The sequence below is a fragment of the Stegastes partitus genome, unplaced genomic scaffold, assembly GCF_000690725.1.
Source record: "Stegastes partitus isolate 25-593 unplaced genomic scaffold, Stegastes_partitus-1.0.2 Scaffold5, whole genome shotgun sequence".
NCBI classification, from domain to species: Eukaryota; Metazoa; Chordata; class Actinopteri; family Pomacentridae; genus Stegastes; species Stegastes partitus.
In genome coordinates, this window is record NW_007577736.1 from 905,057 (window position 1) to 923,805 (window position 18,749).

General features: G+C 39.5%; 1 protein-coding gene across 1 annotated transcript in view; it reads left to right on the forward strand.

Moving 5' to 3' along the window:
- LOC103355744 (metabotropic glutamate receptor 4) overlaps positions 1-18,749 on the forward strand; it is a 146,537-nt gene that overhangs the window by 45,920 nt on the left and 81,868 nt on the right. The window contains exon 2 of the mRNA XM_008279651.1: positions 16,932-17,148. Coding sequence (XP_008277873.1) covers positions 16,932-17,148 — 217 coding nt within the window. The remainder of the gene's footprint in view (positions 1-16,931; positions 17,149-18,749) is intronic.

Consider the following 18,749-nt stretch of genomic DNA (forward strand, 5'->3'; position numbering starts at 1 on the left):
ACCCTAAAATGGTCTCAGGATTACATGGTTGGATGATAATTCTCTGTAGGTTTGGCCCTACAAGACTGTTTTATGTAACATTTGATCTATTATGAAGATTAAAAAAATATTGATTAGAGCAACTTTAAGAAGTGGCTACATTACCATCTGCTATTTCTTAAAACACTTGCCCTGTATGTGGACTTGTTCAAATGTTATCCTGCCCTGCTATTAATTCATGAATCACAGCTTCTCATCAGTAAACTCAGAATAAAGACACAATCTGGAAACTTCCAAAGTCATACAAAAGCAGAGGACAGACTAATGATTCACGAGCAGTCGTGCATATCTAGTCATTTTCGGAGAGGGGCCATAATAGGTTATTGACCAACAGTGAAGTGAGACTGATGTTACATTGAAATAATTTATAATTGCAAGCGTTCCATGCCATCCTCACCTGTTTTTAATTATGCTAAATGAGCATGAAAGAGATATAGGCAATAGGAAAATCTTTAAGGTTAATTGGACCAAGACATTCTGTTTGTATACAGAATGTGATGCGCATAAATGCATCTTTGCATGTACTTGGAGTTTACAGAGAAAATGCAGAGGGGATGCTTTGAGCACAGTGCTGGGACTTTTTGCCCTTTTTTATGTTTGAGGCAAAGGAAGACTGTGGCATTTCATGTTTGTTCAGGAACACGGCGCATCAACATTAAAGACCAGGAAATCACACGGAATTTTAAATAAGCCCTCAAATGCGGTTTTTATTCCCATCTGTTGGACAGATAACTTCAGGTTGAAAATGAACACTGGAGATGTTGAGATGTAAGCCCTCACAAAAGGCAAACATAACCTCAGAACATAACCTGCCAGTGCTGATAAGACTCTAGATTCACTCAAGATTATGTGCGTAAAGTTGTGGATTGAGGGGTGACAAACAGGCAGAAGCCCTTTTTTAAAGGCCGGCGACTGTGACTCTCTGTTCTGCTGTGTGGTCGGCCTGGTTTGGGGGGGAAATAGTTTGGGAGCCAGCTAAACATCTTGCCCCTTTCTTGTCACTCCATCCTCAGCAGTGCAATAACACTGATGGTTGGGTATTGATGATATCTTCGGGTCTTTATGAGGATGTTCTGCACCTTTGTTATTAAGTGACATTTTATTGGATTGTGAAGGTTTACCTTGGGGCATTTTTAAGGCCACGGAAGAGAAAAAGACTTGTCAGAGGGATGCTTTCTACCATCTTCCCTTTATTTTATGAATGATTAATAATTTCTGCCAATTGTAGTGATGTATGAATCACTTTTATTTAAGTCTTGAGTGTCATCTCACTACAAGATATAACATTTTGTTGGAGGCTGGTGGGTCTTTAGAAGCCAAAGAAGTAAAGATAAAATTCTGTCTTGAGGATTTATCTTCAAAGTTGTGCCACCTCTGTTCATCATTAAGCTTTAGTTTAATCTTTTATCTAGCCCAAACCATCCCTAAAACTTTTTCCTCATTAGCTACCTGGTAGATGTGTTGGCAGAGGACATGTGAGTGTGTGTGTGTGTGTTTCCTACCACCATATGGTAGATTTCTTCAAATGGTGTCATTTGCTGCTGCATGCCTCAGTGAGCTTGTGAACCTTCGCTACTGCTGCGTGGGGTGGGGTGTTGTCTTTTGTGCTTGTGGCTATTTTTCATCAAGGGTCACATTGATGTCATGCTAGTTGCATCAGCGTTCGTGATGCACGATCAGCTGTGCGCAGCAAAGGAATCCCCCATGTGTGTTGTGCATCATGGAAAACGATGCAGGGATGTGGCTGGTGTCCATTTTGTACCCTGCCTGCTTGGATTTGTTTTGATTAGTTGCAAAATACTGGAAGCAATTCAAGCCTGTCTTTAGATATCACTCTGTCAAATAAAATCAACTGGCCACGGCACAAGTGTTGGCATCACCTTTTCAATTTGTAGCCATCATTTATCTCACAAGTAAATCAGTTTGCTGCTTTACTCTATAGCCCCTTTCTGTTGCAAATGTTTGACATGACATTAGCAAGAAAAGCACAACCATCCATCCATTTTCTATACACCATTTAATCCTCACCAGGGTCACGGGGGGCTGGAGTCTGTCCCAGCTGATTCAGGGTGAAGGCAGGGGACACCCTGGACAGGTCGCCAGTCCATCGCAGGGCCACACTTAGAGACAGACAACCAAGCACACTCACATTCACACCTACGGACAATTTAGAATCACCAATTAACCTCAACATGTTTTTGGACTGTGTGGGAGGAAGCCGGAGAACCCGGAGAGAACCCACGCTACACGGGGAGAACATGCAAACTCCACACAGAAGGATCCCGGTGTCCTCACACTTGGGACCTTCTAGCTGCGAGGTAACGGTGCTAACCACTAGAGCCACCTTGCAGCCCAAGAAAAGCACATTTGCAATTAACGGAAAAGGCAAACAAACAACAACAACAACAAAAAAACAAGAATATGAAAATCCTACAGTTCTATCCTGCCGCTTCTCTGTCCTAAGCCCTTCCCACCAGATCAGCATGAGCATATGCAGGCATTTCATACATACATGCAACACTAACTTAGCAACATTGCCCAATGTGGCATCCTCTACATGTAGGTCTACGAGTTTTGATTAATTAACATCATCCTGATGATAATTTGCAGTCATGGCGCCTAGTGTATCTTAGGTTAACTGAACACTTGTGCACTCAATGGTGGTCATTAAGCCTCAAACAAGACTTTGTCATTGTGTCCCCTCACTGGCTAAACCCCCACAATGCTTTCTGCTTGCCATCATGGAAGTGCCCTCCTCGCTCTGGTCACCTCATCATTACAGAGTAACTAGGTACTACCAGGTAGTACAACTAAATCAAGTATGGCTCATCTAGGAAAATGGTATCAAGTAGCAGATACTAAATATTTAATGACCTGGAGTGGATTGGGAGCAAAACAACAACAACAACAACAACAACAACAACAACAACAAAACAAAACAACACACACACACAAAACAGCTTTATTTGGTCATCTGTACTCAGTTGTTGCCAATGCTAGAATGGCAGAATGGCAGCTTTTGCTACAGGATTTTCTGCCATTAAATCTGGCTTTACCACATACGAAGGGATGTGCACACACGGCAAACGAGGGCTCCAGTACACTTCATTACAACATTTTTTCCCAGTGATAGAGAAAAAAAGTATTGCCAACCCTAGTTTTAATATTAATGATGTTCAATGTTTCAGATTTAGTTTGGTTAATTTCAGTGTCCTTGTACAGTGTGTGGATTGACTTGTAGTGGTGACACCTAAATGCACCAGGTAATGTTAGTAATTCCATCTGTACTTTCACTGTTTAGCCAAGTGAATACATTTTTCGCCAAAAAAAATAAAAACAAAGAAACGAAAGTATGAAAAATAATGCTGAAATACTATTGAATTCATAGTAATTCAATATTTTACTTTGAAAACCATTGATTTGACATTACAGCTTTTGAATCACTCTCTTTCACTGCAATGTCAAATATTTAAGTATTTTCTCTCTTTGGTTTTCCATTGGTGTATTCTTGATTTTAAAAAAAAGAAAAAGAAAAAGGAAAAAAAGCAGATTTTTTTTTGAGTTCTTGCTCATTGACTTTTTCATTTTCACTTCTAAAAGTTCAAGTCTCAAAATCAGGTTGCTGAATAGATGGCAGACACTCAGACACGGGCACTCAACTAGAAGAGCACTCAGAATGTGTATCCTTCACCAACACTAATACCCTTTCTCCAAATTTTAACAAAGTATCCTGGCTCTGCACCATGATTTTACGTGTTCCTCATGTGCCAATACTCCACCTGTCCATCAAGTTTCATGACAGACGGAGGCTTAGCAGTTTTTGCATAATTACGCCGGCAAGCAGATAAACAAACAGCACTGATCGTACATCTCCACCTTGGCCCTTGTCTTGGTGGACTAAAAATAAAACTACAAACCTTCTGATACTACAGATTCTTCTTGCGGTTGTGTTTCAGGCAAATTGATTAAAAAATGTTTAAATCATTTCCTACCTCAGTTTTTCAGATTTCCCATCCATCTTTTAGCGTTACTTTGTCGAGGGCCACTGGGAGGCTGAAGTGTATCCCAGCTGACATTGTATGAGAGGCAGGTGAACACTCTGGACAGGTCGTCAGTCCATCACAGGACTAACACAAAGAGACACGTCTGCTCACACCTACGGCAAAATAATTACCAGCTAGCTTCACATGCACGTCTTTGGACTGCAGGAAGAATGTCATGTTAGGAATTGGACCACCTGAAAAGACATCAGTGAATGGAGTTCTGTCATTATAGTCCATCTTAAGGTTAGATATCTTCAAAAATATCTGTAATATTTTTTTCACCAAAAATTCTTCAGATTTCTCAAAGTCCACCTTTCCTTACAGGGTTTTACTCTGTCCTCCAGCAGGTTGTTTTGGATGCTATTTAAATCAAATTTACATTATTCATGGCCACCTATTCCTAATTCCGCTTAATGAATAATGCAGATTTCCTTACGCCGCATATATACCGCAAGTAAAGGCTGCAGGTAGAGATGTAAGACCATGTATAGTGGTCTATAAACCGGAGTGTGATTCTGAGTTAGAAGCTAAAGCTCCTGCTGTTGCCTTTATTGACTTAAATAGGATGTTTTACAATGATAATCGTGATTGGCTACAATGCAAACACCAATGACAGAAGTTGTGTTTGCATTTTGCGGGGGTGGGGCTTGCTAAAGGTTGCTGCTCTGCACAATGGTCAATTGGGGCATGCTGAGATTGTGGGGAAAATGTATTCATTTCAAATTGGTATTCTAAGTGTAACAATTATTAATTCAGCTAAATAGGGGCACATAAGGTGAGGACACCCTGTGTTTTTTTAAAATTCTTTTTAATGACTTCTAACTTATCTATTGGACAAGGACAATTTTCTCTCACTTGAAAACAAATTAAGAATTTAAAAAAACAAACAAAGAAGAACCCCAACTTGTTGTGGAGACTTAATTTTTTAGCCCTGCACACTAAACCCTCAAACTGAAGAAGGTGGAACAAATTAAACATTTGACAATCTTTGCATTTATAATCACACATGAATTATACAATACTGCATTATTTTATTTGGTCTATCTAGTTAAAACAAATGCAGTATACCACAACGGTACTGCATGTAAATCCCTACAATTTTAAGTTTATATGTTTGTTTTGAGTGCTTTAGAGTGCTGATTTTGTTTTGGAGGATGTAGTTTCAGCTATACTGAGACATGAATCCAATATTAATTCCATTCATACAGATACAAATGGGGGTGAACAAGAAAGACTTTTGCCTGTAGATACCAGAAATATATATGACACGGATGAAAATCCAATTATCTCCAACATTAACACATCTATATGGTTCTCCCAGCACAGAAGCAACTCCTCCTGTTTTGATGTCATTATGTAAGATCATCTTCAGCTCATTAGTTATGTGTCGCCACTCAACATGTTGCCTCATCAAACTGTGAAGCATTAAAGAACGCTCAGAACCGCTGTTGGACAGCTGCTTCCAGGCTAATACAAGGTCTGGATTTATCAGTTTACGATTGAGAACCATTTGTCACTAACATTAAAAAAAAAAAAAAGATTTGAATCACTAGACTGGAGCTACAATGTAAACATTCAAAGTCTGAAATGTCGGTAATCTTGCAGTTTTGAATCTCATCTTGGAAAAAAAAAGAGTGTGTGGCCGCATGAGGAGGCAGTTGTGGTGGCAGGTGATAAAAGCAAATGGATCAAACAGGTGGCTGTCCCAGTTGGCAGAAATCTCCCTTGCCTTTTTCCCTGCCCTGTTATTGTTCAGGTGTGTATGTGATGCAGTGCCGTCAGCACTCACTAACACCTTCAGCGGTTTGAATGACACGCTTCCCTTGCAGCGGTGGGAGGCAGAGTCATATCAGACTGTGATGGATAGTTTGAGGATGCTTTCGGTGATTGATCTGTAAGGACTGGACCACGACTGACTATGACACACTGAGCTGCTCAAAACGGTGCTGGAGTAGCGTCCTCTGTGGTCAGATTAGAAATATTCTCATCCCGTTGTCTCAAGGAATTTGAACAGTGTTCACATCACCAATCCCAGATAGAGATGATACTGTATGTTGTTTGGGGGAATCAGGCCCTGCTCCAGACTGAGAGTTGTTTTTGGCTCACTAAAACAGCAAGTCAGCCCTCGTATGTGTAGAAAAAATTCACTCGGTTATGTTTTTTACAGACTTCAGCAGCTTGAATAAAGGGTTACCAGAGGTGCTGTCTTTGGTGCAAACAGAGAGGAGAGCAGCAAGATAGAGACCCAGATAGCAGGGAGTCGATTCCTCACACTCTGTGTTATAAGGTCTTTAACAGATGGGGGGTGCTATGTTTAGCTCAGATGAGAAGTGCTTCAAAGAAACTTGGAGCATCGTAGATGTCCGAAGGGACCTCAGAGGAGCCGCGTGACGGAGTTTGCACTTTCAGCACGTACCACCTCACTTTGCATTATGATGCTCTGTATTAATATTGACTGTGCGTGTTTTTTTTTTGAGGGAAGTATCTAGGGGTTAGAATGTGATTAGAAGTGTTTTTGCCCTAAATTTGTCTGGATAAAAGCAAAACGTCTGAACTTTTTGAATGCATGGGGCTTTTCAGCATTCAGAACTAATGTTGAAATAGTGCTTGTACTGAATGTAATACTTAAATGTAAGAAGAAAGTTAAGCAGTTTCTTGTTTTTCCCATCATTTTATGAGAAATGCCTAGTATTTGCAAATATAGATTTCCTTTTTCTTTTGTAACTAACCATAAGAAAACAAACTCCTTGCCTATAGTTATAACAGAAAAAATCTGCAAAGATTTGGATTACAATGAACAACCAACATGTGGCTAAGTTGGGAAACCCGAAGAAAGGCTATAGTTACAGAAAATACGAAAGCCTGAAAATTAATTACTAGTGTGAGGCAAGAGGTATGAACCCTGTCCACCTCATTGACCTCCACACTATTTATTTTTTGCTTCACTACATAAAGGGCGCACTACTTACTGCGCGGCACTCGACATAAAACGTGAGCTGCAGAGTCATCTAATATTGATGTAATTCCAAGGGATGCTGGACTGTTTAAAACATGAGCTTTGATGTGCTATCGCTGATTTCACTGAATTGCAAATCTTTGGGTTCGAAGGTGTGATGGGCATTTCTCATTATTTTCTAATTCAGTATACAAAACAGCACAGATCGATGTATGGTATACAACACGGTTGCAGGCATGAGGTGGTGCATGTAGAAAAAAAGGGCTACTCGTGTACTTATACTTGGACATATTTTGACGTAAGTAGCTCCTTTGAAGACTGTGGAATACCATATGGTCATCATGAAAGGACCAAATATTACATGTGGTAATTTTACTTTGTGTTAAAGCTCTCCCAAAAAGACCATATTTTCTTTGTCAGAAAACATTCTTGTCCAGATGGATATTAAAAGGAAAACAGGATTAAAAGATATCCTGCTGACTGTATTGTAAATCCACAACTCCAGCTAACTCTGCTGTTGTTGTCTACGTCTTTGGCTTATTATCACAAGTAAATTTAATTCTATAATATACGAAAATATGTACACATACATGCTGTCGTTTAGGGGCTTTTGAAACGTGCACACATTTTAATCTAAGGTGTTTATAATGCAGGCAATACCACTAATGCATTATCTCAGACTGCCATTAACAGTTACAACATACAGATACAGACTGACACAAACAAACAAAAAAAAAACAGTATTAAATGTAACTGCACCGTGACAGCTTGATTTAACTGTCATTATTGTTGGGGTTAATTGACTTCCACCTTCATTTGCTCTGAAATTTGAACAGCTCATTAAATTCTGCCACAGGTTTAAATAACATTCGAAAGTTCTCAAAGTTCAGCTTTTCTCGCTGTAGAAAACAGATTTTCTGTTAAGAACTTTTCTAAAAACTTGTATCATGTTGAAGCATCGTGAATAACTTATTTTGCAGGCTGATGTGAGTAACATTTCCTCTGTTGTTGTGTTTTCATGCCTCGGGTCAAACTAAATGCTCCGCTTAGTAACAGTAAGGTCATTTGTCTCATCAATTCTTGACAAAATCAAAGTGATGACGAGTTGTAGCGCTAATCTGAGCATGCAAAGCAGGAGTACGGCACTCAAAAAATCAATATCTGGATTGTCTTTCAACAGAAAACAGGCATTCATGCACAAGCATGCACACAGAAACACCCTCACACCCTCTGTGAGCCAGCCAGCATTTCTGAGCTGCTCATGTGTGATAGCCAAGTTCACCTTTAGTATTTAATTACACAACTTTGAATTTTAACATCCACAGACATGATTTTATTTAACCAGATAGTAATTCTGTTCTTTGCAGCCTTGCCTCCGTTATACGAAAAATAAAAAGAATTGATTTATCTAACCTGATTTATCATTCTGTTTGCAACATTTTTTAGCTGGGTGTGCACTTCTGCTGGAAAGTATTTCCTAAATGAATCCTGTTTTACAGTATGTGTGACATCACTGGAGGAGAGATGGGGTTTTTCCAGGTTTGAGGACAAACATCTTGAGGCAACTGCCTCATCTTCAACACTCACATCACCAGCAGGTTCAGCTCAGTTCACAAATCCTTTTTGAAGAGTTACCATCACTTCAGTCGAGCTGAAGTAGGCAGTGGAGAGACTTTGCTTCCCCGGAGTGATCTGCATGATTGAAGCAGGGTGATGTCGGTCTCTGTGGAAGACAAAGCAGGATGAGCTCAGTGTTATTGGCTTTGCCTTCCCGTCTCAATTCAGTCGAATGTCAAAATATTAAAGGTCAAATCTGCGAGATGGAAATATTATGAAAAGGTCTAAAGCATGCTCAGAGTTTTTATCGCCGGTCTTTTGGGGCTGAACATTTGACAATGGACAGTGTGGCCACACGGCACCGAAATTAGGCAGCATTATCTGGACTCACAGTTTAACATTTCAGCTCAAATAAACTCATTATAACAATGCAGTGTCTCAAAAATAAACACACCAACACAGAAGACAGAAGAAATTAAGCACTGCCTTTGTGAAAGTCCAAGAAAATAATGGAGATAATGAATTAATTTCCACTAATACACTGGGCCTTTCTATAATAATGCATCAGTCTGAATCATAGCCAAACGTCTCCGTTGTGCTCAGTGCTACGTTGTTGTTCATTCCCACAGCAGAGAGAATCTGTTTTGTTATATCATTATGCAGGAATTGGTTTTCTATTCAGGAGGCTCAGCTATTTGCTGCTCCACTTACCCTGACAGTAACAAAGTGAAACTTTAATCTCCCCTCAGTGTCAACAGCAGCTGATAGCAATTAAGGAGAAAGCCTAGATTCTGAAGTGGTGCGTTTGACTCAAAGAGTTCACTCACATCCCTGACTGCAAAATTTAACTAACTTCGCTGCTGTCTAGGCCCAAATTTCTTTTCTGGCAATAAATTGAATAACAGGGCTGTGTGAATGAAATAATGATGTTACTGTCTGGGTCTGTGCAGATGTTGGGCATGCATTAAAACAAGATATTATAATTATTGTTCTTTCCATTGCAGTCCTGCAGTAAGTAGCCATTATATAGTTAAATAGATGGCATAATTTACGTAAATTTAATCTGCACAAAGCTGGGCTAGAAAACTGCAGGCATTATCTGTTGTCTGAATTTAGTGAGCACGCTGCTGTTTTACCCACTGACACTTAGGTATAACGCAGCCTTTGCTGTACTGCAGCCAACTCACAAAGCTCCTGCTGTGTGAGAGTTAGGAGCTTTTTGCTCTGCGAGCTCGGCTTTCTCTGCCACAGAGCAAAACAATGCCGGAGCCCACTGTTCACAGAGCACAAAAGCAAGACCTTGAACTATTCAGACTTTGGGGCCTGGCAGATGTTTTGTTGTGTGATGATCAAGACTCTTTGTTTCTACATTTACACTTGTCTGAAGGCAGCAGGCAGAGCTGCTAAATGTTTACTATCTTGGCAGGTTGGGCAGGTTAAAACATATCCCTGTGTTTCCCTGAAAGGTGTTTATGCTAATGTGGTAAACAACAATATCAGTTAATCTGATGAGGAAGCTGGGAAGCATCTTCCTGCACAGCAGTTTAAGGCTACTTTTCATTTTGTGACAGTTTAGTTATGAAGAGATGTTTGTTTTGATGAGTCAAAGACTAAAATTCATAAAGACATGGTTCTTCTAGTGATTGAACTTAAAAGCAAATAAGAACATTAATGAATCATTTGAACTATAAAATTCCAGAAAATAGTAAAAAAGGCCCCCATATCATATCAGACATGTACATCACCAGAAACATAAGTCCATGTTGTGTTGATAACGATGGCAACAAGTGGAATCACTCTGCTCGCTATTAATATGCCACGTGAATGAGACAAGAAAATGCTTGCATGAAATGTAATATGTATTAGGCGGTAGTTGTATCGGTCTTTCTAAAAATGGCAGCACGATAGTCAGTATTCTGCCAGTGTGGCCAGATATTCATAGCTCCACTGTTAGTCATTATTGTTTAAAATACGCAAGAAACTCAACACAGTGGCATAGAAACCCCACACAGAGACACAGACACACTATCACACAAGCATAAAGCACAACAGTGTAATGGCATATTCCTCTCGCATAGGCTACAATGTAGATCTGACTCAGGAGCATAATTCAAGCTTTATTCCCGAAATGCAACTGCCTGTATCCTTGAGGTCTTCCTTTTAAAACATTTGCAAAGTTCCTTTTAAAAGTTTGAAAACTGCCTTTGTTTACATCCGTGTTTCTGAGCGAGTGCTCTGCTTCTTTGGTTACACCTTGCTGCACATTTTGATGCTTTAGCACCACCTGTAAATCTGAGTGTGAAGCCGTTGTACGACTGTGTATCTCATCACCCTCATGTTTGTGTGGAGGAATGAGATGAACAAAAGAAGAGTGCTACCAGAGCAAAAGCTCCACAGGGTACCTTAAATGGATGATCAAACGAGTCATTTTCTGTTGATTGACTAATCATTTAGGCCACTAATTATTACAGCTGTATTTACAATGTAAATGTTTTATTTCTTTTTTAATGTGATTTTGAGCAGTACATAGGATTTGGTCTGTAATCTGAGAGCTGCTTATTTCTGACTGATTCAACTTATTGCTTTGTTGTTTATTATATTTCTACTGTCATCAGTCGTGAACAATGAACTCATGCCATGTTTAAAGTCAGTATTCCTCAGTGGTGACACGAGATTGCCAAGTCGTAAGGATAAACTATGTTTACCCGTCCACGTTTTCCATATGCAGCTTGACTGAAGCAGATGCTCTGCATTTCGGCCGCACTGCAGGTTGCAAGGATCTGTCAGGTGTCTGAATTACACATGCAAATATAGTCAGCTATTTTGCATGCCAGCATCATTTGCACAGAAAAATACTGCACCTACACCACGGGTCTCAACATTATCATCATTAAGTTGCTTCTCATCTCTACAGGATGCTCAACAAAGCAAACACTTGAGATAAATGTGGCGCCAGAAAGTCCCTAAAAGGTCCTAAATGATGCTGTAAAACATAAAGGGAGGCAAAACCATAATTCTACGCCAAGTTAGAGTTTTAGGCGAGTCACTAGGAGAGGATGTTTGAAAATGATACAACTAAATGTCTTGATATCAATTGGTAAAATTTAAATGAGAATTTCAGAGTGTATTGTCAATTTGTGGAAAGGGTCCAGATGGAACTAATGCACCAAACTGTGCAGCTAAATATCTCTGCCCTACCACACAGATTCATAAAATAGATTGCTCTGATATGTTGTACTTATTTCACAATGAAGATCTCAATAGCAAGCCCAGACTGGTGCTTCAGGAAGAAGTTCTTTTCATAGCCATAACAACACATGTGCCTGAGATGTGAATCACACTGAAATGCCATCAAGTTCCATCACATTCAGAACTACTTTCCCTGCCGCTATCACAAACCCAGGTACTAAATGTTAACAGCACAAACTCAGGTCGTGAAATATTTTTGGTCAAATGAAAAATTCACATGTCTTTGTCGGCAAAAAGCAACTTTTCATCTCAACAGCGACTAACAGATGTCAGACTGACGTAGCGAAACAGAAATCTGCCACTTCAGGCTGCTGACTGTACCTGCTAATAGTCACAACATTTAAACAGCTTTGCACATAGCTGGAAAAGCCACTTACTAGGCAGAGGAATAGACTTGTTCATTGTGATTTAGTTTCTGTGGACAGATCTCCTTTGTGCACTTTTCTTCATTTCAGATGCAAGGTAAATAATGAGATGCTTTAGATCTTAATCCATGCCGTCACACTGTGCATGCTTATGAGTTATCCCATATTCAGCCGGCCACCTTGGAAGCTTCCTGTCAATATAATTTGAACAAACCCTTGATCTTTTGATGCAGTGCAGGCCTCATGTGACTATTTTGCAGGGCTTTTTAGGCGTTCTCAATTTGTCCGTCTGTCTTTTTATCTGCCTGTCTGTCTCTGTGTGAGATCTAGCCAGGGAGAGGACAACAAAAGAGGGGGAGCAGGATAAAGAAGAGAGCACCTGGCAAATGAAACGTGGCCTTCATTTGTAGAATCATTTATTTTTAAATTGCAATAACGTAACAACATAATAACCTCAATTATAAGGACACGTGTGGGGTTAATTTCATAAACAGCATTTTTATATAAAGTATTTAAAGCACCTATAGCAATGCCTGTAGAACCTATCAAACATGCCACCAGTGCTGTTAAACAGAAAACTACCTTGTCAAGGAGACTTTCAGCCACACAGCCGCCCCCCCACCCCCACCCTTAGAATAACCTCTATCAGTAATATGTTATGGTTGGTTAGGTGAGCTTTTAAAATTTTCAGCCCACAAATACACTCTGTTCCATTATGATGTATTCCATATCATTATTTTATGTTTTCCCATGCCGTGGCTCGCTCTGGGAATCATCTTAAGGTTCTGGTACTAAAGCGAAGTATCTCAGCGACTGTGGCCTCTAACCTGTCTTCATGAATACATTTCAAACAAAGCTGGGGTAGCTTGGGCAAGCATGGGTAAGGTTCCTGTAGCTGGGACTGAAAATACCACAAACAAACCCCATGTACTATATATATCTTTTGTTAAAAGTTCTGAAGAAACCAGCTCTTTTCACCTGAGATTGTGCATTAAACAAGCTTCACAAATACAAACTTTTTGTTTGGTTTTATTTTGTAATATAACAACCTACACATGACTCACTTGTTATTCACGAAAAAACAAACTTGGAGTCACAAATGCTTACAATAACGCCATTCAGTATCATACAGTTTTATATATTAGTGTACCAAAATATACTATTACATACTACCAGGAATTTTCCCTGTGAGTAGGATGTCAAGGCAGCACACATTTCTTTCCTAAAATCTAATGCTTATTTTCTACTTCACCTCCAGCCATAATTTATTTAGTTTTTCTACCTGTCAGCACTGACTCCATTTGCTTTGTGCACTGCATTGTGGGAGAATAAGATTCGTCCATGGCGCAAATACTGATAATTTTTTAGGAGATATTGTCAGCTTTAAACATACTTTATTTGATAACTTTTTTAGTGGAATTAGAACACAATGTCAGATTCAATCCAACCTGAAATATGGGCATACAAAACATATTATACAAAATGAAAGAAAGTCACATAAACTGAATAGCATATAACCTAAATATACTGATAAGCTCCGAATGAAGGAAGTCAGATAATTAAAGCACCAGACATTTAAACCTCACCTTAGTGGCCATGGCGATTACCTGTTATGTTTTATACTGATGTTTTATGCTGATCTCTCCTTTTGCTATTTCATTTGAATAAAAACTGTTTTAGATTGGGATAGATTCAAGGTTTATATCATCTGGTCAAGTGTTTTTACCCCCGAATGAATTATATCCAATAGAACTGTACCTTTGAATTTTTAACTGAATTTCAACTACTTAGTACTATTCTTCTGTCTATAACACACTTCAACGCCTTTAAATAGTCTATTGCTTGGCCTCTTAAGCATTTAGACACAATGACGCACTGCTGCATAGTGACCCCTGTCAGCAATGTTAAACCGTTTTAATGATTGGAGCGGTACCTTGATATCCTTGCCACCCAAAGCAGCCTCTGGAACAGCATGTAACAGCTAAGACACTTAGAAAATGACTGCTTTATGCATAGTCATTAGTCTCACTTATCATTTATTAGATCTCCTCTAACGAACCACCTCTCAACAAGTATTTTTTTCTTTTCCAATCTCTAGTCTCTCCTTGTGTTCACTGTGTCATAGCCAATCTGTGGCCAATGGCCAGAGAAGATGAATAGTCCTGTTCTGTTTTTTATTGATGTACTTTTACCCAAGTAAGTGAGGTGGGCCCCATTGTTGTTCATCTCGGTGCGCGGACGTTGCCTTTAAGTCACATGTTTAATATCGAGGGTTATCTGTTTGTGTGTGTGTGTGTCCCAGCCTCGGGGTCTGCTGTCTGTGATAATGAAATGCTGCATGTGGCAAAGAGGCATCTAGAGGGAAAACAGGGCTGTTTTCATTAGGATCATGTTTCGTGAGTGCACCTTCTCCTCATTTTGTTCAGGGACACAAAAACATGACGACAGATCCTCATCAAAAAGGCACACTGTGTATCATTACCAGGAAACACCCCTGCCTTCCGCCTGTTCTGTTCACTGTGTGCCACGGGGATGAAAAAATCCATTTGCACGAACACAGTTTACCTATTACAAAAAGTGACACGGTGCAATCTCTGAAAACAGTCTCCTGTGTAGAGACAAACCATGAGAAAACCTCACATATAATTATGGTCACTCAAGAAAGGCTTCGTGCCTCAGCTGACCTATTTATTTCTCTATTTAAGTTTCTTATGTAATGTTTTTTTCTTCCTTCAGTGCACGAATCAGTAAAATCTTTAGACAGTGGGTGCAGCAGAAACTTGCCACTACACAATATCTTTGCAGTAATTGCATTATTTTGAAGTCAAACATAGAGTAGTTGCTTTTCTGTCAAATTACTTACTAACCATTTAGATTTACTATATAAAAACCCAGGCCCCACAGTCCTTCTGAGGTATTAGTGTTTGATTGTTATCAGGAGGAAATGTTTAACTATTCATCTCAGAAATTATTATTGATTTTGAATTATTTGACATTTAGGTGATATTTCAGAAGTGCATGCTCACTTTGGTTCTACACTGTAAACCTTTAGTGTTTCCAGGAGCTACAACAGTAAACCCAGTTGAAGCTGAACATGTAAACACTCATATAAATCATTTACAGCTAAGCGAACATATTCTGCAATACGAAAAAAATGATGCTTTGATAAGATGCTGCAAGTCATTTAGGCTTGTTTATGTTAAACAAGTGACTTCTGCCTGTAAGTGTGACATGCTCATAATGTCAGCTCGTGAACTGGACAGTCTGCTGCTGCATGAGGGAGGAGTGGTGCTTGATATTAGAAAAGGCTCAGATAGGGTTAGCTAGATCACTGACTCTGTTTTGAGTCTCAAAAGGAAAGATATTTGTTGGCTCAGATCTCTTCCAGACAGTCTGTTCATCACTCCTGCTTTACCTGCATGTCAGTGATAGAACAGAGGTAATTATTTTTTTTGGAACCAAAGAAGAACAAGCCACCTCCCAGATTCAGCAGCTAATGTGAAAGACCTCCCCAGATGACACTCAACTTTACCTTGTTAACGTATCCATGTGGTGTTTTTTTTATTACATGCTGTAAGACACATCATGAGCAAAACAAGCATTTCTAACTTGAATCTGCAGTGTAATGAGGACTGTCTCAAACACGGAACAAATGTGAGAAACCAAATCCGTCATCTTGCACCATGAAGCTTTCAGCATCATTATTCTACAGCTAAATTACTCCAATACTGCAGCTTGCTATTGTGTAGAATGAAGTAGTTTTGCAGAGTCGTTGGCGAGCTGGTGTGCTGAAGCTGCAATAAGTGGGGAGACAAGACATTTCTAGAGGCTTGAAGGGATTCTTTCTTTATTGAAAAAACTCAATATGCAACTTTAGTCTACATAAACAAGTTTAGAGGGAGTTTAAAGGTCACAAGTTAAGCAAGAGATCTTTAGTGGTTGTTTACAGAGATCTAAAATTTAATAGCCACATTAAGACAAGTACTAAATCAATTACCTATCATCATAAAATGAAACTTACATTTATCTTCAGGGGCTCCATGTCTTTACAAGTATCTTTGATAAGTCAATCAGAAAGCTGCAACTTGTTTAGAACGTCACAGTTAAATTCTTTACTGAGACCAGGAAAGTGGATCACATCACTCCAGCACTCACATTTTTCTTTCTTTCTTTTTTTTTTTTTGCACTGGCTTTCTGTCAAATAAACAGCTTTAAAATTCGGCTGTTGGTCTACAAAACACTGAATGGTTTAGGGCCAAAATATATTTCTGATGTTCTGCAGGTCTGCTTACTGTCCCTTAGTGCAAACTAAAAATGGAGAGGCAGCATTCAGCCTGCATGAACCACATCTCTGAAACACACATCTCTGAAAAACTTTATTTAAATTACATTTGGGCTAATTTACTTATATGTAGAACTGCACTGTGGCTTCAATTGTTCATTCCTCTGTTTAAACTGCATTATTCTATTTCATCCTGTTTTTATTGCCTGTTTTTTTTAAGCCTATTTGTGTCTGTTTATATAGCTTGGTGTCTCTTTTACATCTTCTCTTAATGCCTTTTATGTCTTATGTAAAGCACTTTGAATTCCCTCGTTGTTGAAAAGTGCAGAACAAATAAACTTGCATTGTCTTGGACCTATATTCTTCACTCCCGTCCCACGACTACTTTCACCGCAAGCTACCCAAAGCTCATAATATCATCGATATTTCTCTGTGTGCAGATACCCCAGGTGAGCTACGCCTCCACGGCTCCGGAGCTCAGCGACAACACCCGCTATGACTTCTTCTCCCGCGTGGTGCCTCCAGACACCTACCAGGCCCAGGCCATGGTGGACATTGTCAAGGCCATGCGCTGGAATTACGTGTCCACAGTGGCCTCAGAGGGAAACTACGGAGAGAGCGGCGTCGATGCGTTCATTCAGAAGTCTCGGGAGGACGGTGAGTACACCAGGCCTCATATATCACCACTGCCTGTCGAGAGCGAGGCGTGGGAAGAGAGCCATGCAAACTTTCTGTATTTTAGATAGGTGAAGCTCGGAGACCTGCAGGCAAAAATCAATTAGTGAGGTCAAATGCTAGATCTCATCCAAGAACATGCAAACAGCCAGAGGGTTGACTCACAGAATGCCTGTTTTGTTATAGCCACACATTTGGTTATGACATGAATGCCCCTTTCAGTTAGACAAGAATCACGCTATAGAACTGATGCGTGTCGTGTGAAGGGTTTGCTGAGAATTAACACCCAACAATGTACCCTTGCACAACCTTTAAGATCACTGTTCTCAGTTTTAGCTTGAGAAAAAAAACCTTCACGAATGAGAAAAAATGCATCCAAACCTTGACACACAACGCTGCTCCCCCGCTTGTGACCTTTGATACTCCCACTGCTTTCACATTTTTTGTCAGATTGTTGCTGTGGCAATCCTCTATCTCTTCCACTATCTAAACATGTTTTAGCTGTTTTCAAATGTTTTAAAGTCTAGATATAGAACATCTGACAGGTCTTTAGAATGTAGAATTTCACAGATTTTGGGGGGAACCAGTGCCTAATTTTACTGTAGAAAAAGCAAACTAGCTTCTACTGTTTAAATCAAAATTATGGAATAGAACAAAGATTGCTTTTTAGTGTGATTAAAAAAAAGATTGTGAATGTAACTTGAAAAAATGTTATGCCGGGTCCGTCAACTGGATCTGCTCAGCCAAATGCATGTTTGTTTTTTTTTTTTTTTATCTAGTAACCTTTTATTTTGCAGTAATTTACAAGCAAACAACATCAGATAAATAACATGAAATATACCACAATGTCATAGTTACACAAAAATGCGATTGTCAAATTATTAACATTTCTGCTTTAGTTACGTCAACAAAACTTAAAAGTTCTACTTCACATTTACAAATGCAGAGTAGGAGTGAAGCATGACTGAAAAGTGTGCATTTTCTGTATCGGGTGCAGCAGTGTGTTTGTGTGTTTGTTTTAATGCGTTGTTTTGGCTTCCTGGTCTGAACGTAGACTGTTGTGTTTGGGCTCCCTGGGTCTCATCACCCGACCCACCAGTATAAGACTGCAAGCCGACATGTCTAAACATGCTCAGACAAGCAAAGCGAAGACTACCACAAACAGCACCCGAGCCAAATGAAACTGCTGTGTTGGTTCTAGCAGATTTCCGAGACGCTGATGAAAACCAAACCAATTCTGATGGGATGCTCATGTGGCTCTGTATCTTCCGGATGCGTGCTGCCATAATAACTAGCAGTCTATCAGGCCCGAGTTTTGGAGTTTATTTAGAGATTTTATGTCATCTGTTTTTAGAAAAACGCATCAAACAGTTATGAAGGTGTACATATTTGCTTGTTGTTGAACCATAAAATTAGCTGTAGTATTATGTCTTTACAAAAAATGTTATTTCATGTCACAAAACTTCAAAACATTAGATTTCACTGTGTTTACAAAATCAGCTTTGGGGTCAAAATCAGCATTTTGTGGTCGAGAGAATAAGAGGCTGCATGTGTGAGACACAGTTTCACCCCCAGTTATTAAA